The sequence below is a fragment of the Salvelinus sp. IW2-2015 genome, linkage group LG15, assembly GCF_002910315.2.
Source record: "Salvelinus sp. IW2-2015 linkage group LG15, ASM291031v2, whole genome shotgun sequence".
NCBI classification, from domain to species: Eukaryota; Metazoa; Chordata; class Actinopteri; order Salmoniformes; family Salmonidae; genus Salvelinus; species Salvelinus sp. IW2-2015.
The window spans coordinates 41,676,686-41,697,664 of NC_036855.1; the positions used below are offsets into that span (position 1 = coordinate 41,676,686).

General features: G+C 45.2%; 1 protein-coding gene and 1 long non-coding RNA gene across 4 annotated transcripts in view; both read left to right on the forward strand.

Annotated features, from left to right (window-relative positions):
* The window catches only part of rasgrf2b (Ras protein-specific guanine nucleotide-releasing factor 2b), a 221,700-nt gene that overhangs the window by 66,472 nt on the left and 134,249 nt on the right, over positions 1 to 20,979 (forward strand). For all 3 annotated transcript variants that reach the window (XM_024001934.2, XM_024001935.2, XM_024001936.2), the window contains exon 4: positions 11,195 to 11,284. In XM_024001934.2, the coding sequence (XP_023857702.1) occupies positions 11,195 to 11,284 (90 nt within the window). The remainder of the gene's footprint in view (positions 1 to 11,194; positions 11,285 to 20,979) is intronic.
* On the forward strand, positions 6,615 to 9,740 carry LOC111974267 (uncharacterized). Its single transcript, XR_002878690.3, has 4 exons — positions 6,615 to 8,597; positions 8,976 to 9,142; positions 9,306 to 9,413; positions 9,622 to 9,740. It is a non-coding gene; the product is annotated as an uncharacterized lncRNA (long non-coding RNA).

Genomic DNA, 20,979 nt, shown 5'->3' on the forward strand with positions numbered 1-20,979 from the left:
CCCAGAGTGCTAAGAACCTTGGCGTGATCCTGGACAACACCCTGTCGTTCTCAACTAACTCAAGGCGGTGACCCGTTCCTGTAGGTTCATGCTCTACAACATTCGCAGAGTACGACCCTGCTCACGCAGGAAGCGGCGCAGGTCCTAATCCAGGCACTTGTCATCTCCCGTCTGGATTACTGCAACTCGCTGTTGGCTGGGCTCCCTGCCTGTGCCATTAAACCCCTACAACTCATCCAGAACGCCGCAGCCCGTCTGGTGTTCAACTTTCCCAAGTTCTCTCACGTCACCCCGCTCCTCCGCTCTCTCCACTGGCTTCCAGTTGAAGCTCGCATCCGCTACAAGACCATGGTCCTTGCCTACGGAGCTGTGAGGGGAACGGCACCTCCGTACCTTCAGGCTCTGATCAGGCCCTACACCCAAACAAGGGCACTACGTTCATCCACCTCTGGCCTGCTCGCCTCCCTACCTCTGAGGAAGTACAGTTCCCGCTCAGCCCAGTCAAAACTGTTCGCTGCTCTGGCACCCCAATGGTGGAACAAACTCCCTCACGACGCCAGGTCAGCGGAGTCAATCACCACCTTCCGGAGACACCTGAAAGCCCACCTCTTTAAGGAATACCTAGGATAGGATAAAGTAATCCTTCTAACCCCCCCCCCCCTTAAAAGAGTTAGATGCACTATTGTAAGAGTGGTTGTTCCACTGGATATCATAAGGTGAATGCACCAATTTGTAAGTCGCTCTGGATAAGAGCGTCTGCTAAATGACTTAAATGTAAATGTAAATGTAGATTTGCAGTGGAAGAATGTGCAAGTAGAAATAGAAATAATGGGGTGCAAAGGAGCAAAATAAATAAATAAATACAGTAGGGGAAGAGGGTAGTTTGTTTGGGCTAAATTATAGATGGGCTATGTACAGGTGCAGTAATATGTGAGCTGCTCTGACAGCTGGTGCTAAAAGCTAGTGAGGGAGATAAGTGTTTCAGAGATTGTTGTAGTTCGTTCCAGTCATTGGCAGCAGAGAACTGAAGGAGAGGCGGCCAAAGGAAGAATTGGCATTGGGGGTGACCAGAGAGATATACCTGCTGGAGCGCGTGCTACAGGTGGGTGCTGCTATGGTGACCAGCGAACTGAGATAAGGGGGGACTTTACCTAGCAGGGTCTTGTAGATGACCTGGAGCCAGTGGGTTTGGCGACGAGTATGAAGCGAGGCCAGCCAAGAGAGTGTACAGGTCGCAGTGGTGGGTAGTATATGGGGCTTTGGTGACAAAACGGATGGCACTGTGATAGACTGCATCCAATTTATTGAGTAGGTTATTGGAGGCTATTTTGTAAATGACTTTGCCGATGTCGAGGATCGGTAGGATGGTCAGTTTTACGAGGGTATGTTTGGCAGCATGAGTGAAGGATGCTTTGTTTGCGAAATAGGAAGCCAATTCTAGATTTAACTTTGGATTGGAATGTTTGATGTGAGTCTGGAAGGAGAGTTTACAGTCTAACCAGACACCTAGGTATTTGTAGTTGTCCAATATTCTAAGTCAGAAACCGTCCAGAGTAGTGATGCTGGACGGGCGGTAGGTGCAGGCAGCGATCGGTTGAAGAGCATGCATTTAGTTTTACTTGTATTTAAGAGCAGTTGGAGGCCACGGAAGGAGAGTTGTATGGCATTGAAGATCGTCTAGAGCACATATGTCAGAGTCAAGGCCGCGGGCCACATCCGGCCCGCGAGAAGGTTTTTTACGGCCCCTGGGATGATCTTGATTTATTATTAGAACCGGCCCGCAGACCGCAGCAAGCCGGCAGCCCGCAGATCTTTTACACGCACCAATACTACATTTCCCACAATGCAACGGTGACGCACCGAGCAGTAGGCTGCTTCATTTCAATATTTATTGGCACAGCAGTCGTCAGCATCACAGTAAAATTAACTTTCAGATACCCATCAAAAATGGCAAAACGGAAGGTGGACACTGAGAACCGGGGTTTCAAACAAGGTGGGAGTCGGAGTATATGTTCACGGAGGTAGCTGGAAAACCTGTGTGTCTTCTGTGTGGAGAAAGTGTGCGGTACTGAAAGAGTATAATCTGAGACGACATTATGAAACGAAACACGCGGACAAAACAAGAATATGCATGGAACAAAGGCTACAAAGGCAGAGGAATTAAAACGAGGCCTCAAATCTCGACAGGCTCTGTTCAAAAAAGCCAAATCACAAGGCCAGGCTGCTGTCAAGGCCAGTTTTATTTTGGCAGAAGAGATCGCTAAATCAGCCCGGCCATTTACGGAGGGGGATTTCATCAAAAACTGCATGATTAAAGTTTGTGACGAAGTTTGCCCAGAAAAAAGGCAACTCTTTTTAAATGTGAGTCTGAGCAGAAACACCATTGCCGAGAGAGTAGACCAGTTGTCCATCAATCTAAAAGAGCAGCTTGTGAAAAAGGGAAAAGATTTCATTGCATATTCCTTGGCTGTGGATGAGAGCACCGACATTTCTGACATTGCCCAGTTGTCATTTTCATCCGCGGAGTGGACTCCAGCCTAAGCGTGACAGAGGATTTTTGGCTTTACGTCCTATGCATGGCACAATACGGGGCATGATTTGTATGAAGAGGTGTCAAGATGTGTAAATGAGATGGAGCTGCCTTGGAAAAACTCGTGGGTTTGACACACCGACGGAGCACCTGCGATGTGTGGACACAGGAGCGGACTGGTGGCGAAGATACGGGAAAAGATGCAAGAGAAAACGCGACGGTGAGCTGACAGCTTATCATTGTTCATACACCAGGAAGCGTTGTGCGGTAAAGCCTTGAAAATGGAGCATGTAATGAGCATCATCACGCGCACAGTTAACTTTATCAGAGCCAAAGGTTTGAATCACCGCCAGTTCAAGGCATTTCTGACGGAGTTAGAAACGGAGCATGGTGATTTGCCTTATCACACAGAGGTGCGATGGCTAAGCCAGGGAAAGGTGCTTCAAAGATGTTTGAGCTTCGTGAGGAGATGGTCTGTTCTTGGACGCAAAGGGAAAGACACAACACAACTCCGAGACGAAATGTTTCTGTGTGAATGGCTTTTCTGTGTGACATTACGAGTCATCTGAATGCAATGAACTTGCAGCTGCAGGGTCGGGATCATGTCATCTCTGATATGTACAGTACAGTGAAGGCATTTAAAACCAAACTGACTCTGTGGGAGACGCAGAGCGGAAAGAAAATTTAAGCCACTTTCCCAGCTGCCAGACCATGAAAGAGAAGCTCTCTACCAGTGCGTTCCCGAGCGCACAGTTGGCTGATAAAATAGGTATGCTTGCCGCTGACTTTCGACGCCGATTTGCTGACTTTGAAGCACAAAAAAGCAGGTTGGAACTGCTCGGTAACCCATTTGCTGTTGACGTGGAAAGCTCACCACCAAACCTCCAAATGGAGTTGATTGACCTCCAATGCAATGATGCACTGAGGGCAAATATGCGGCAGTGGGTGCTGCGGAGTTCGCCCGTTTCCTCCCCGACACAATGCCCCAGCTGCGCATCCAGGCTGCTCAACGTTGTCTATGTTTGGCAGCACATACCTGTGTGAACAACTGTTTTCTTTGATGACCTGAACAAAACATCACACAGAAGTCGACTTACTCGTCTGAACACCTCCACTCAATTCTGAGGATTTCCTCAGCTCAGAGCCTTACCCCGAACATTGATGAACTTGTGGAAAAGATGGGACACCACCAAGTATCACCCTCAACCTCAAACAAGTGAACATTACTGTGCAATCACATATTTAGAGTTTTTACTCAGTTCAAGTTTAAAAGTTAAAGTTTAATAAACTTCTTGTCAATACAGGGGGTGCTGTTTTCGCATTAGCATAAATGGCTCAACAGATTAAACTGCCTCTCCTTTAATTATTGCTCTTACAGGAGGACACAATGGAGTTGTCAACCGTGATGGCGAGATCATGGAACGGGCAGTCCTTCCCCGGGAGGAAGAGCAGCTCCGTCTTGCCGAGGTTCAGCTTGAGGTGGTGATCTACCAAATCTACCATTCGTGTTTTACTTGCTATATTGTATTTACCTCGCCACCATGGCCTTTTTTGCCTTTACCTCCCTTATCTCACCTCATTTGCTCACACTGTATATAGACTTATTTTTCTACTGTTTTATTGACTGTATGTTTGTTTTACTCCATGTGTAACTTTGTGTTGTTGTATGTGTCTGCTTTGCTTTGTCTTGGCCAGGTCGCAATTGTAAATGAGAACTTGTTCTCAACTTGCCTACCTGGTTAAATAAAGGTGAAATATATATATTTTTTTTAAACATAGTCACCTCCAATCTTGGGACTCTGGAACTGAACACCTCCTTTTGCAACTGGATGCTGGACTTTGAGACAGGCCAACCTCAGTTGGTGAGGGTCACCTCCGCCACACTGACCCTCAACATGGAGGGCCCCACAGCGGTGTACCCCCTCCTTAGTCCCCTCCTGTACTTCCTGTTCCCCCACGACTGTGTGGCCCTCACCATCACTGATCTCCAAAATGGCGCCGGAAGGAATGGCAGCAGTTTTACGGGCGCCCAACTAATTGTGTTATTATGTGTCTTTTTTCGCGATATTTGTAAATTATTTTGTACATAATGTTTCTGCAACCATATCTTACGGCAGAAAAGAGCTTCTGGATATCAGGACAGCGATCACTCACCTCGGATTAGACAACAAGCAGGACTCACACGATATTCTCCAAACACCCGACAGGGCCGATATCCCAGTTATTCGCAAGAAGAAGCGACGCAGGTACAGAGGACAAAGAGCCGGATGCCTTGTCAGGACACGCAGAAGGCGAGTAGGAAAGCTGCCGTTACCGTCAATACTACTCGCCAACGTGCAATCATTGGACAATAAATTAGATGAGGTACGATCACGAATATCCTACCAACGGGACATCAAAAACTGTAATATCCTATGTTTCACGGAATCGTGGCTGAATGACGACATGAATATTCAGCTAGCGGGATATACGCTGCACCGGCAGAATAGAACAGCATACTTCGGTAAGACGAGGGGAGGGCGGTCTGCATATTTATAATCAACAGCTGGTGCACGAAATCTAAGGAAGTCTCTAGATTTTGCTCGCCTGAAGTAGAGTATATTGGGATAAATTGCAGGCCACACTACTTGCCTAGAGAGGTCTCAGCTTTACTTTTCGTGGCTGTTTATTTACCACCACAAACAGATGCTGGCGCTAAGACCGCACTCAGTCAGTTGTATAAGGAAATAAGCAAACAGGAAAACACTCACTCAGAGGCGGCGCTCCTAGTGGCCGGAGACTTTAATGCAGGGAAACTTAAATCACTTCTATCAAATCTCTATCAACATGTTAAATGTGCAACCAGAGTGGGAAAAATTCTAGATTACCTGTACTCCACACACAGAGACGCGTACAAAGCTCTCCTTCGCCCTCCATTTGGTAAATCTGACCACAACTCTATCCTCCTGATTCCTGCTTACAAGCAAAAATTAAAGCAGGAAGCACCAGTGACTCGGTCTATAAAAAAGTGGTCAGATGAAGCAGATGCTAAACTACAGGACTGTTTTGCTATCACAGACTGGAACATGTTCCGGGATTCTTCCGATGACATTGAGGAATACACCACATCAGTCACTGGCTTTATCAGTAAGTGCATTGAGGACGTCGTCCCCACAGTGACTGTACGTACATACCCCAACCAGAAACCATGGATTACAGGCAACATTTGCACTGAGCTAAAGGGTAGAGCAGCCGCTTTCAAGGTGCGGGACTCTAACCCGGAAGCTTCCAAGAAATCCCGCTATGCCCTGCGACGAACCATCAAATAGGCAAAGCGTCAATACAGGGCTAAGATTGAATCATACTACACCGGCTCCGACGCTCGTCGGATGTGGCAGAGCTTGCAAACTATTACAGACTACAAAGGGAAGCACAGCCACGATCTGCCCAGTGACACTTCTATGCTCGCTTCGAGGCAAGCAGTTCATGGCTACGGACGTGAGTGCTACAGGTCTGTAGTCATTTAGGCAGGTTGCCTTTGTGTTCTTGGGCACAGGGACTATGGTAGTCTGCTTGAAACATGTTGGTTTTACAGACTCAATCAGGGACATGTTGAAAATGTCAGTGAAGACACCTGCCAGTTGGTCAGCACATGCCCGCAGCCTTGTATGTTGACCTGTTGCATCCTGACCGGTTGCATCACTGCCTGGTACGGCAATTGCTCGGCCTCCGACCGCAAGGCACTACAGAGGGTAGTGCCTACAGCCCAGTACATCACTGGGGCAAAGCTGCCTGCCATCAAGGACCTCTACACTAGGCGGTGTCAGAGGAAGGCCCTAAAAATTGTCCAAGAACCCAGCCACAGACTGTTCTCTCTACTACCGCATGGCAAGCGGTACCGGAGTGCCAAGTCTAGGACAAAAAGGTTTCTCAACAGTTTTTACCCCCAAGCCATAAGACTCCTGAACAAGTAACCAAATGGCTACCCGGACTATTTGTATTGTTTCCCCCCCCCCCCCCCCCTCTGCCGACAACAAATACCAACTTTGGAGGACTGAATAGGCTGGGGAGGGTCAATGTCCATACCAAAGTTAGAAATGCTTTGCAGCGGGAGGTGATTGGCTTAGGTTGTCCTGCCCACATCATTCATAACATGGCCAAAACAGCTTTGGATATGATGTTGAGTGCCTGCTCACAAAGATATTTGGATATGTTCATATTTTCACCATCCGAGTAGAAAGACTGAAGGGCTTTTGTGAGTTTGTTGGCCAGGAGTACCATAACATTTTAGGACACAGCAATGTTCGCTGGATGTCCATGCTCCCTGCTCTAGAAAGAGTGCTGAAAATGTATGTGCCGTTGAAATCCTTTTTTATTTCTGAAGACAAAAGCCCTGTTGTCCTGTGAACAATGTTCGAAGATCCACTGACTGAACTTTGGCTAGCCTTTGTCCATGGACACTTGACCGTATTCAGTGACATGATCAAGATGCTTGGAGGCCAGGACCACGGTGCTGTGGAGTCCGCTGCAATTCTGAGAAACGTTGAGGAAAAATTCACTGTAAGACGTGATGACAACTTCAATCCAGTTTTGGTCAGAGGACTTCTGAGAGAGCCAGAGGAAATTGGAGCCATGTCTAAAGAGAGCTTTCTCAAAACATCACAATCATTCTTCACTATGGCTGTGAACTACTTTCAAGCATGGGGAAAGCACACAGATAATCTAAAAGATTACATTGTCTCCTTTTAAAAAGGCAACCTCTGCGTGAAGAGATCCAGAAGGCAGCAGGCACACTGCAGGAAAAATGCCCCAATGTGACCATCAATGAGGACGCATTGTGTGACGAGGTTACTGGCCTGCAAGAGTTCCTAAAGGGGGATCGCTTGAAGAATGGAAAACATCTGAGACACCGCTTAGTCAGAGATGGAGCACGGTGGTTACCCACTTCAAAGAGAATGACATCCCACACACTAACCTGGCTAGATTAGCGTCTGTTGTCATGTGCTTACCTGGAAGTAATGCACCAGTCGAGAGAGTGTTCTCCCAAATTAATGATCTATGGACAGCAGCAAGAAGTAGGTTCACTTTTCCTACCATCAAGGCCATGGTTATTGTGAAGACAAACTTCAACCTCCCCTGCCAGGAGTTCATGGAGAAGCTGGCCAAAGACAGAGCAATCCTGATACATTCTTCTGAGAAATGTATAGATTAGGTTGGTGTAAGTATATTATGTAGTTACCAATCTCATCAGCATCTTATTTCTTTATTATGTTAAGTATTTCACATATACTATTGTCTGTTTTTTCAATTTTGCTCATGTTCTCTTCTGCTCTTATTCTACCAGGACTACTGAATGGCTGTTCAGTTCGGACAGTTCTGTCTGTAGCGTTTCTGTAATATAGTTGTTTTCTCTGTATCACAGTGTGCCTTTTAGACTAAATACATGAAACCGGAATTGTCCCCCTTTTTTATTTCATAGATAATATAACATTGGCTATTTTAATTATATATTGACATAATGTCCCCGGTTTTCATTTCAGAAATCTGGTCACCTTACTCTACATACACACACGCACACACTAACATACAATCATCATATACACTGCTGCTACTCTGTTTATTATATATCCTGATGCCTAGTCACTTTACGCCCATACATAGCTAACCCTACCACTCCAGTATCCCTGAACATTGTAAATATAGTATTGGCACTGACCCTGGAACTGACCCTTTATATAGCTTACATACTTTCTTGTGTACTTCTTATTGTCTATTTCTCGTGTTTTGTTCTGCTTGACTTTTTTGTAGATTTTTTTAATAGTACTACTGATATGGAATACTGCATTGTTGGGAAAAGGCAAGCAAGAAAGAAAATTAAAACTCAAAAATGAACTCGCCCACTGGAATGTCTTCCCCAGACAAGACGTGTGCTTAGTGCTTGCCCTTGCTCAGAAATAGCTACCCAAGTGAAAATAGGCTTTCATAAAAGTGGTTCAACAATCTTGGGCAGATTGCGAAGATTTGGATTACCCCCGACTAGCTTCTATTTAGGCTGTCAACCGTCAAACCTGAGAATGGTGTGTTGTTGGTAAGTAAATTCTGTTTATAGCTAGCTAGCTAGATGTCATTATTTGACAGGCTGTGCCAATATGATGCTAGGCTATGATACTGTGATGTAACTAGCTAAATACATAGCCTCTCTCTAACCTGTAATGTGAAAGGAAGATTTGCATAGTTAACGTTGCACCTGAAGGTTTCATCTCTGCTAGCTAACGTTACTTGCAAACCTGACTGCATGTTTGATGCATGTTGCCAGATTGCTTTCAATAATGTTTCAACTCAAACTGGCTAGCTACTGTAAGATCCCTGATAAATAATCAACCATATTAGCTAGCTAGCATGTGAGGGCTTCAGCTAACCCCCAAAAAGATGTCATTAAGCAACAACAATATTTCATATTTTCTAGGGCAAAAATAATGATGACAGATAAGGAAGCAGTGGCCAGACACCAGTCACGTTTCAGAGTAATGGAGGACATAACCACAATTGATAATGTAATCAGTGCTGTGTCGTGTATGTTGTAAGGAGGTGCCCCCCATCCATGGTGCCACAATGGACAACTCCTGGGCCAGGGTGAGTAATGCCAACCAGTCAGTAAAATAATGGCATTGAATTAGCTGTGAATCCTAATCTCTGATTGGCTATGCTCAACCATGTATTTACTGTTGTTTTCCATGACTGTATGGTGAGTCTTTCTCTCTCTCTCTCCCTCCCTCCCTCTCTGTCTCTGTGATAGGAGCTGGGTCGGATCCGTATGTCATGCTCCTTCATGACCGGTATCTGTGACGAGAGGGGCCTGGAGCTGATCTACTGACACTGGCAAACACCTCAGAAGGGACAAAAGGTGATTACTAATAAGATAGTACATCACAAGTGTTTAGTAATATCAGAATCACCTTTATTCGCCAAATACATTTGCATGTACAGGAATTTGACTCTGTGAAATAGTGCTGCCACAATAAACATAATTTACAGACAGACAATAAACTGAATATACGGACAAGAAAACACCACCATTTATCACTCATCAACTCTACTTCGTTTTTCTACAGATGGAGGACAAGTGATAAGCTTTGGTCATGGAGTCCTCTGACTGAAAGACAGGTTTATACTGATGTCTGAATTGGGAAATACCTTGTACTCCGCATTAAAATTATACAAGACACCTCTATTACTTTTATTGTCTTTTGTTATTATTGATTTGAATGGTACTATCGATGGGGGGGAGATATGGGACACCATACAGGAAGGTATGATGACTGACATGTTTGGCAAGGTAGGTCCAGGGCCACCAGACAAAATGTTGATAGGTACAGTATCTGTATCGGTTGTGAATGACAAAAGATGAAAAGCAAGTATAATATTTGCACATTGTTATATTGCAGAACACTGCTCCAAAAGGATTGTGTAAGAGGTTTATTATACAGTATATACATGGAACTGTTACACTTTAATGATATAACACTTAGTTTAGAATATCTACATTAGTTCAGCATTTTTCTCATATTACTCTGTAAGCTACTCAGTATGAGAAGAGTGCCATCCTCATGCATCTCACATTTGCCTGTAGTTATTGAAATATGCCTGCTGGACCCATGAGGCAAACTCTGTCATATCCACTCCACCCCTTCTGCCACTTAACTGCACATGTCCATAACCTGTCATGCATTACATAGACGAAAGGGACCTCACTGGAGACTTGAAGACATCCTCAACCATAGAACTGTGCATATGAGTGTGTAAGACAGCCAAATCCTTCGATTTCTGCAAATAGACCATAAAAATAGAAATGCCATTCTAGTTCTGGTTAGACAGCTGAAGTTGTACTCTACACATAATTGATTTTGATTTGTTAGGCAACGTATAGGCAAACTGTCTTTATAAGCACATCAATATATTTACAGCAGAAAATGTTGTCTTTCTAACATGAACACATCATCGATAATAAAAATATTAAAAAATATATGTATGTACACTCAAGCTGGCCGATGTTTGTGCAATGTTCATATGTAGCCTACACCTGTAGGGATATTAGTTRTGGGATTTATCTCCCGGGAAAGATAAGGAGAGACGAGACAAAACTAGCCAATTACAGAATATTGTGTTGTAGGACAGCTGAGCTGACTAAAGACCGGGATGTGATGAAACTAAGTTGCAAGGTACTTTCGTAGCAAGGTGATGTAGAACGAGTGTCTTATGAAATACATTCCAAACAATTGCTCTTGCTATCTTGTAGTAACTGATTTGACAGAGAAATCATCTAGATAGCTGCAGCTGGCTATCCTATCACCAAGCTATGCTACCTAGCTGCTGTCTGCTTGGCTAAACACAACACTGAATTAGCTGACCATCTGGAGATGGCGAGGCAGTCAGACCGGGAGAAGTCCTCAATTTTAAAACTTTGTTCTCTCCATAGCAAAGCTATCTTAGCTTACATCACTGTACTCACTACTTGAATGGCAAAGACATAACCAATGAACACCCACATCAAACCACACCCAAGACAACTCTTATTTGCCTTCAGTCATGGCCGCTAGCATTTCTTAATGAGCATTGATGAAAAAAGGAGCCTAATCAGGAAGTGCAGTCTTCAGTTGTGTTTACTGTGTTTTCATTCTCTCTCAGATCGTTGCCCTAAACAAAACCAATGAGAGAATGTGGCCTTACCATGTAAACCAAGAGGATGAAGACCCAGACATAAAAAAGATTAAGAAGGTATGTGCATGCATGCCCGTGTGTGTGTGTAATCTGCGTATGTGGGGGTGTGCATAAGTGTTTATGTATATGCATTCCARGCATTGTTAGATTCCTGAACTGTTTATACAAGCAATCAGACATCCCATCCACCACAACCCTCCTCATTACCACAGACTTCTTCAAGACCTTTGGCAAAATCGACCACCCTTTCGGCCATTGAACGTCTTATCCAACTGGGTGTCAAACCTCAAATCAAATGTTATTAGTCACATGCGCCGAATACAACCTTACAGTGAAATGCTTACTTTCGAGCCCCTAACCGACAGTGCAGTTTCCAAAAATGCAGATAAGAATAAGAGATAAAGTAACAAGTAATTAAAGAGGAGCAGTAAAAACTAACAATATATACAGGGGGGTGCCAGTACAGAGTCAATGTGCGGGGACACCGGTTAGTTGAGGTGGTATGTTCATGTAGGTAGAGTTGATTCATTAAAGTGACTATGCATAGATGACAACAGAGAGTGGCAGTGGTGTGGAGGAGGGGGGGGGTTCAATGCGAATAGTCTGGGTAGCCATATGACTAGATGTTCAGGAGTCTTATGGCTTGGGGGTAGAAGCTGTTTAGATTTGGCGCCCCAGTACCACTTGCTGTGTAGCAGAGAGAACAGTCTATGACTAGGGTGGCTGGAGTCTTTGACAATTTTTAGGGCCTTCCTCTGACACTGCCTGGTATAGAGTTCCTGGATGGCAGGAAGTTTCACCCCAGTGATGTACTGGGCCGTTCGCACTACCCTCTGTAGTGCCTTGCGGTCGGAGGCCGAGCAGTTGCCATACCAGGCAGTGATGCAACCTGTCAGGATGCTCTCGATGGTGCAGCCATAGAACCTTTTGAGGATCTGAGGACCCATGCCAAATCTTATCAGTCTCCTGAGGGGAAATAGGTTTTGTTGTGCCCGCTTCACGACTGTCATGGTGTGCTTGGACCATGTTAGTTTGTTGGTGATGTGGACACCAAGGAACTTGAAGCTCTCAACCTGCTCCACTGCAGCCCCATCGATGAGAATGGGGGCGTGCTCAGGCCTCTTTTTCCTGTAGTCCACAATCATCTCCTTTGTCTTGATCACGTTGTTGTCCTTGCACCACACGGCCAGGTCTCTGACCTCCTCCCTGTAGGCTATCTTGTTGTTGTCGGTGATCAGGCCTACCACTGTTGTGTCATCAGCAAATTGAATGATGGTGTTGGAGTTGTGCCTGTCCGTGCAGTCATGAGTGAACAGGGAGTACAGGAGGGGGCTGAGCACGCACCCCTGAGGGGACCCCGTGTTGAGGATCAGCGTGGCGGATGTGTTGTTACCTACCCTTACCACCTGGGGATGGCCCATCAGGAAGTCCAGGATCCAGTTGCAGAGGGAGGTGTTTAGTCCAAGGGGCCTTAGCTTAGTGATGAGCTTTGAGGGCACTATGGTATTGAACGCTGAGCTGTAGTCTATGAAAAGCATTCTCACATAGGTGTTCCTTTTGTCCATGTGGGAAAGGGAGTGTGGAGTGCAATAGAGACTGCATCATCTGTGGATCTGTTGGGGCAGTATGCAAATTGGCGTGGGTATAGGGTTTCTGGGAGGATGGTGTTGATGTGAGCCATGACCAGCCTTTCAAAGCACTTCATGGCTACAGACGTGAGTGCTATGGGTCTGTAGTCATTTAGGCAGGTTACCTTAGTGTTCTTGGGCACAGGCACTATGGTGGTCTGCTTAAAACATGTTGGTATTTCAGACTCGGACAGGGAGAGGTTGAAAATGGCAGTGAAGACACTTGCTAGTTGGTCAGCACATGCTCGCAGTACACGTCCTGGTAATCCATCTGGCCTTGTGAATGTTGACCCGTCTAAAGGTCTTACTCACGTCGGCTGTGGAGAGGGTGATCACACAGTCGTCCGGTACAGCTGGTGCTCTCATGCATGTTTCAGTATTATTTGCCTCGAAGCGAGCACAGTGGTTTAGCTCGGCCGGTAGGCTCGTGTCACTGGGCAGGTCGCGGCTGTGCTTCCCTTTGTAGTCTGTAATGGTTTGCAGGCCCTGCCACATCCATCGAATGTCAGAGCCGGTGTAGTAGGATTCAGTCTTAATCCTGTATTGACACTTTGCTTGTTTGATGGTTCGTCTGAGGGCATAGTGGGATTTCTTATAAGCTTCCGGGTTAGAGTCCCGCTTGCTTGAAAGCTCAGTGCGGATGCTGCCTGTAATCCATGGTTTCTGGTTGGGGTATGTATGTACGGTCACTGTGGGGACGACGTCATTGATGCACTTATTGATGAAGCCAATGACAGATGTGGTGTTCTCCTCATTGGAGGAATCCTGGAACATATTCCAGTCTGTGCCAGCAAAACAGTCCTGTAGCTTAGCATCTGCTTCATCTGACCACTTTTTTATTGATCTAGTCACTGGTGCTTCCTGCTTTAATTATTTATTGTAAGCCGGAATCAGGAGGATAGAATTATAGTCAGATTTGCGAAATAGAGGGCGAGGGAGAGCTTTGTATGCATCTCTGTGTGTTGAGTATCGGTGGTCCAGAGTTCTTTTCCCTCTGGTTGCACATTTAACATGTTGATAGAAGTTAGGTAAAACTGATTTAAGTTTCCCTGCATTAAAGTCCTCGCCTACTAGGAGCTGCGCATCTGGGTGAGCGTTTTCTTGTTTGCTTATGGCGGAATACAGCTCATTCAATGCTATCTTAGTGCCAGCCTCTGACTGTGGTGGTATGTAAACAGCTACAAAGAATATATTTGAAAACTCTCTCGGTAGGTAATGTGGTCTGCAGCTTATCATGAGGAACTCAACCTCAGGCGAGCAGTAGCTTGAGACTTCCTTAGATATCATGCACCAGCTGTTGTTTACAAAAATACATAGACCGCCGCCACTTGTCTTGCCAGACGCCGCTGTTCTATCCTGCCGGTAGATCGTATAACCAGCCAGCTGTATGTTGATATTGTCGTCGTTCAGCCACGACTCCATGAAGCATAATGTTACAGTTTTTAATGTTCCGTTGGTAGTTTAATCTTCCCAATAATTCGTCCATTTTATTGTCCAAAGATTGCATGTTTGCGAGCAGAATTGAGGGGAGTGGAGGTTTGTTAGATCGCCTCCTACTCCTCAGAAGGCAGCCCGCTCTCCGGCCTCTCTTTCTCCGCCTCCTCTTTGCGCAGACCACGGGGGTCGGGGCCTGTTCCCAAGGGAGCCACATATCCTCCGCCTCGGGCTTGTCAGAGTTGTGAAAGAAGAAAAAGATTCTGCTCGTCCGTGGTGAGTAATCGCAGTCCTGATGTCTGGAAGTTATTTTTGGTCATAAGAGATGGTAGCGGCAACATTATGTACAAAATTTGTAAAAACACAAGTTACAAACAATGCAGATAAACAAACAAAAAAACTCAATCAGTTGGGGGCACGTTAAACGTCTGCCGTCTGCTCCGGTGCCATTTAAATTTTTTTTTGACTTGATTAGACTTGCTCTAATCTCGGAAACCCAGAACTAAAATCTTGCATAATTGCATCAGATGCTCCAATCAGTTCTGGGGGGGATGTGTTAGAAAATATACTAGAATGAGGAGTTGAAGCAAGGCGGTAGCCAGGGGGGCCAATATCCCCTCCCCTTCCAAAATGTAAAGATGCGAAATCGTGARTTGTCCAAATGATCAGTGATAAAAATGTGCGCACTGAAACAAAGTTCCTCTTCAGTTGTCAAATCCCACAGTCTGTTGATAGACTTTACGATACCAGTTATGTTATGTGCGTCTGTCCACGAGAGATTAGACCTGCTCTCACAGCATGGCTTTGCGGTTTTGTGACCGGCCACAAACAACAGGTACACTACCTAGACAGCCTTTCAGACTAGCAGGAGCTGACAAGGCGTGGCTCAAGGAACTCTTCTGGACCTTCTCATCTTCTTAGCAGACATCGCAGGCTGGGATGTTGGCAGTAGCTGGAAATATGTTGATGATCTCAATCTCATACACACATGTACAACATGAAACATCAGCACACCACAGCAGGCCCTGAACAACTTTGACACATGGGTTTTGGGCAAGCAGAATGTCACTGAACCCACCTGTCCCATGCCCTCTCCAGATGGGTCAGGAGCTCAAGTGTGTGACGCTATTAAGATCTTAGGGGTAATTGTACAAAATGACTTACAAATGGTGTGGGCAGGTGGACACTATGTTCATCCTTCACCATCTGAAAAGACCTGGTGAGCATTTACACTGGCTACATATGCCACACCATGGAATTGGAGCGGCATATTCAGAAGAGAGCATGCCAAAAGAGAGCATGCCGCATTTATCCTAGGAAGATACACAAGTTACACTGAGGCACTACACACCCTCTCCTTACCCCAGATTCATGAAAAAAGGACACAGCTCTGCACCGACTTGGCTATCTATCAGCTTCCTCAACTCTCCGTTCAGAGACTGGCTACCCCTTGAACGAAACAGATTGACAGGCAGGAACACCCGCAGCCAAAACCAACTGACTATACCAAAGTCTAGAACTGAACGGTACAAGAGGTCACTCATTACATACTTCTGCTTATTAATTAATGAGTCGCTTTAAGACCACAGGGCTTTTTTATGTCCTCTTATCCATTCATATATTGTATGCTCATGGATTTCAGTTTGTATTGCCTAATATATGAGTGTAATTAAACTTTAACTTGAAATATATTCTAACCTCAAAGGCGCATACTCCGTTTTGTACCAACGTAACTGTGGTTATATGTAGAAACKAGACAACAAATTTTAAATCAAGCCTCTAAACTTGATAAATGAACATATCCCCAAACAACTGGGAGAGTGGGAGCGGTCAGTTTTGTACAACAGCGAACCAATCAGTTGGTAAACATCACAATGACACGAATCCAACAGACCATGGCCTCTTTGAAAGGAAAGACAAAGAGCAATTTGGAGACTCAAACGTGAGTAATGAACAGTTAAATGCTATCCAGGAAAACATAGCTAAAACACTCTCAATGTACACCGAAACAAACAAACAGCTAAAATATGCTGTTAAAATGTTTTATTTGCTTGAAAAAACAGTGGAGGCTATCATGTCAGATACGCGCAAACATAGAGTGCCCATGAATGAACAAAAACATTTAATTTGCCTTTTGGAAACAAAGCTGCAAACTTTAGAAGAGGAATTGGACCAGCAAGAAAACAGAATGAGACATAACAACATCAGAATATTATCCTTACCAGGGGATGAGGAAAAATTAGACCTTTCCAGCTACGTGGTCAAACCGATGACGCTACAAGCTTGGCACACCTGTATTTGGGGAGCTTCTCCCATTATTCTTTGCAGATCCTCTCAAGCTGTCAGGTTGGATGGTGAGCGTCGTTGCACTGATGGTAGCTCTTTTCAGGTCTCTCCAGAGATGTTCGGGCTCTGGCTGGGCCACTCGCAGACATTCAGAGACTTGTCCCTGAAGCCACTCCTGCTTTYTCTTGGCTGTGTGTTTAGGGTCGTTGTCCTGTTGGAAGGTGAATCGTTGCCCCAGTCTGAGGTCCTGAGCACTCTGTTTTCATCAGGGATCTCTCTGTACTTTGCTTCGTTCATCTTTCCCGCAATCCTGACTAGTCTCCCAGTCCCTGCCGATGAAAAACATACACACAGCATGATGCTGCCACCACCATGCTTCATTGTAGGGATGGTGTGAGGTTGCCTCCAGATGTGACGCCTGACATTCAGGCCAAAGAGATCCATCTTGGTTTCATCAGACCAGAGAAGCTTGTTTCTCATGTCTGAGAGTCCTTTAGGTGCCTTTTTGGCAAACTCCAAGCCGGTTGTCATGTGCCTTTCACTGAGGAGTGGCTTCCATCTGGCCACTCTACCATAAAGGCCTGATTGGTAAAGTGCTACAGAGATGGTCGTTCTTCTGGAAGGTTCTCCCATCTCCACAGAGGAACTCTGGAGCTCTGTCAGAGTGACCATCGGTCTCTTGGTCACCTCCCTGACCAAGGCCCTTCTCCCCCGATTGCTAAGTTTGTCCGGATGGCCAGCTCTAGGAAGAGTCTTGGTGGATCCGAACTTCTTCCATTTAAGAATGATGGAGGCCACTGTGTTCTTGGGGACCTTCAATGATGCAGACATGTTTTGTTTCCCTTCCTGTCTTGGAGCTCTACGGACAATTCCTTCGACCTCATGGCTTGGTTTTTGCTCTGACATACACTGTCAACTGTGGGACCTTATATACAGTCGTGGCCAAAAGTTTTGAGAATGACACAAATATTAATTTTCACAAAGTTTATGMAATACTGAAGTATAATTATAAGCATTTCATAAGTGTCAAATGATTTTATTGACAAATACATGAAGTTGATGCAAAGAGTCAATATTTGCAGTGTTGACCCTTCTTTTTCAAGACCTCTGCAATCCGCCCTGTCATGCTGTCAATTAACTTCTGGGCCACATCCTGACTGATGGCAGCCCATTCTTGCATAAGTAATGCTTGGAGTTTGTCAGTATTTGTGGGTTTTTGTTTGTCCACCCGCCTCTTGAGGATTGACCACAAGTTCTCAATGGGATTAAGGTCTGGGGAGTTTCCTGGCCATTGACCCAAAATATCGATGTTTTGTTCCCCGAGCCACTTAGTTATCACTTTTTCCTTATGGCAAGGTGCTCCATCATGCTGGAAAAGGCATTGTGCGTCACCAAACTGTTCCTGGATGGTTGGGAAAAGTTGCTCTTGGAGGATGTGTTGGTACCCTTCTTTATTCATGGCTGTGTGCTTAGGCAAAATTGTGAGTGAGCCCACTCCCTTGGCTGAGAAGCAACCCCACACATGAATGGTCTCAGGATGCTTCTCTGTTGGCATGACACAGGACTGATGGTAGCGCTCACCTTGTCTTCTCCGGACAAGCTTTTTTCCGGATGCCCCAAACAATCGGAAAGGGGATTCATCATCGAAAATGATTTTACCCCAGTCCTCAGCAGTCCAATCCCTGTACCTTTTGCAGAATATCAGTCTGTCCCTGATGTTTTTCCTGGAGAGAAGTGGCTTCTTTGCTGCCCTTCTTGACACCAGGCCATCCTCCAAAAGTCTTTGCCTCACTGTGCGTGCAGATGCACTCACACCTGCTGCCATTCCTGAGCTAGCTCTGTACTGGTGGTACCCCGATCCCGCAGCTGAATCAACTTTAGGAGACAGTCCTGGCGCTTGCTGGACTTTCTTGGGTGCCCTGAAGCCTTCTTCACAACAATTTAACCGCTCTCCTTGAAGTTCTTGATGATCCGATAAATGGTTGATTTAGGTGCAATCTTTGCTGGCAGCAATATCCTTGCCTGTGAAGCCCTTTTTGTGCAAAGCAATGATGACGGCACGTGTTTCCTTGCAGGTAACCATGATTGACAGAGGAAGAACAATGATTCCATGCACCACCCTCCTTTTGAAGCTTCACGTCTGTTATTCGAACTCAATCAGCATGACAGAGTGATCTCCAGCCTTGTCCTCGTCAACACTCACACCTGTGTTAACGAGAGAATCACTGACATGATGTCAGCTGGACCTATTGTGGCAGGGCTGAAATGCAGTTTGAAATGTTTTTGGGGAATTCAGTTCATTTGCATGGCAAAGAGGGACTTTGCAATTAATTGCAATTCATCTGATCACTCTTCATAACATTCTGGAGTCTATGCAAATTGCCATCATACAAACTGAGGCAGCAGACTTTGTGAAAATTAATATTTGTGTCATTCTCAAAACTTTTGGCCACGACTGTAAACAGATGTGTGCCTTTCCAAATCACTACCAATCAATGAATTTACCACAGGTGGACTCCAATGAAGTTTTAGAAACATCTCAAGGATGATCAATGGGACAGGATGCACCTGAGCTCAATTTCGAGTCTCATAGCAAAGGGTCTGAATACTATGTAAATACTTTAAAAAAATATACAGTGGGGAGAACAAGTATTTGATACACTGCCGATTTGCAGGTTTTCCTACTTACAAAGCATGGAGAGTCTGTAATTTTTATCATAGATACACTTCAACTGTGAGAGACGGAATCTAAAACAAAAATCCAGAAAATCACATTGTATGATTTTAAGTAATTCATTTGCATTTTATTGCATGACATAAGTATTTGATCACCTACCAACCAGTAAGAATTCCGGCTCTCACAGACCTGTTAGTTTTTCTTTAAGAAGCCCTCCTGTTCTCCACTCATTACCTGTATTAACTGCACCTGTTTGAACTCGTTACCTGTATAAAAGACACCTGTCCACACACTCAATCAAACAGACTCCAACCTCTCCACAATGGCCAAGACCAGAGAGCTGTGTAAGGCATCAAGGATAAAATTGTAGACCTGCACAAGGCTGGGATGGCTACAGGACAATAGGCAAGCAGCTTGGTGAGAAGGCAACAACTGTTGGCGCAATTATTAGAAAATAGAAGAAAATAGAAGAAGTTCAAGATGATGGTCAATCACCCTCGGTCTGGGCTCCATGCAAGATCTCACCCGTGGGGCATCAATGATCATGAGGAAGGTGAGGATCAGCCCAGAACTACACGGCAGGACCTGGTCAATGACCTGAAGAGAGCTGGGACCACAGTCTCAAAGAAAACCATAGTAACACACTACGCCGTCATGATTAAAATCCTGCAGCGCACACAAGGTCCCCTGCTCAAGCAGGCGCATGTCCAGGCCCGTCTGAAGTTTGCCAATGACCATCTGGATGATCCAGAGGAGGAATGGGAGAAGGTCATGTGGTCTGATGATTCAAAATAGAGCTTTTTGGTCTAAACTCCACTCGCCGTGTTTGGAGGAAGAAGAAGGATGAGTACACCCAAGAACACCATCCCAACGTGAAGCATGGAGGTGGAAACATCATTCTTTGGGGATGTTTTTCTGCAAAGGGGACAGGACGACTGCACCGTATTGAGGGGAGGATGGATGGGGCCATGTATTGCGAGATCTTAGCCAACAACCTCCTTCCTCAGTAAGAGCATTGATGATGGGTCGTGGCTGGGTCTTCCAGCATGACAACGACCCGAAACACACCCAGGGCAACTAAGGAGTGGCTCCGTAAGAAGTATCTCAAGGCCTGGAGTGGCCTAGCCAGTCTCCAGACCTGAACCCAATAAAAAATCTTTGAGGGAGCTGAAAGTCCGTATTGCCCAGCGACAGCCCGAAACCTGAAGGATCTGGGAAGGTCTGTATGGAGGAGTGGGCCAAAATCCCTGCTGCAGTGTGTGCAAACCTGGTCAAGAACTACAGGAACGTATGATCTCTGTAATTGCAAACAAAGGATTCAGTACCAAATATTAAGTTCTGCTTTTCTGATGTATCAAATACTTATGTCTTGCAATAAAATGCTAATTAATTACTTAAAAATCATACAATGTGATTTTCGGGATTTTTGTTTTAGATTCCGTCTCTCACAGTTAAAGTGTACTATGATAAAAATTACAGACCTCTACATGCTTTGTAGTAGGAAAACCTGCAAAATCGGCAGTGTATCAAATACTTGTTCTCCCCACTGTAATATACAGGTGGGAGAACAAGTATTTGAAACACTGCCGATTTTGCAGGTTTTCCTACTTACAAAGCATGTAGAGGTCTGTAATTTTTATCATAGGTACTGTGAGAGACGGAATCGGGAACGGAACTGTGAGACGGAATCTAAAACAAAATCCAGAAAATCACATTGTATGATTTTT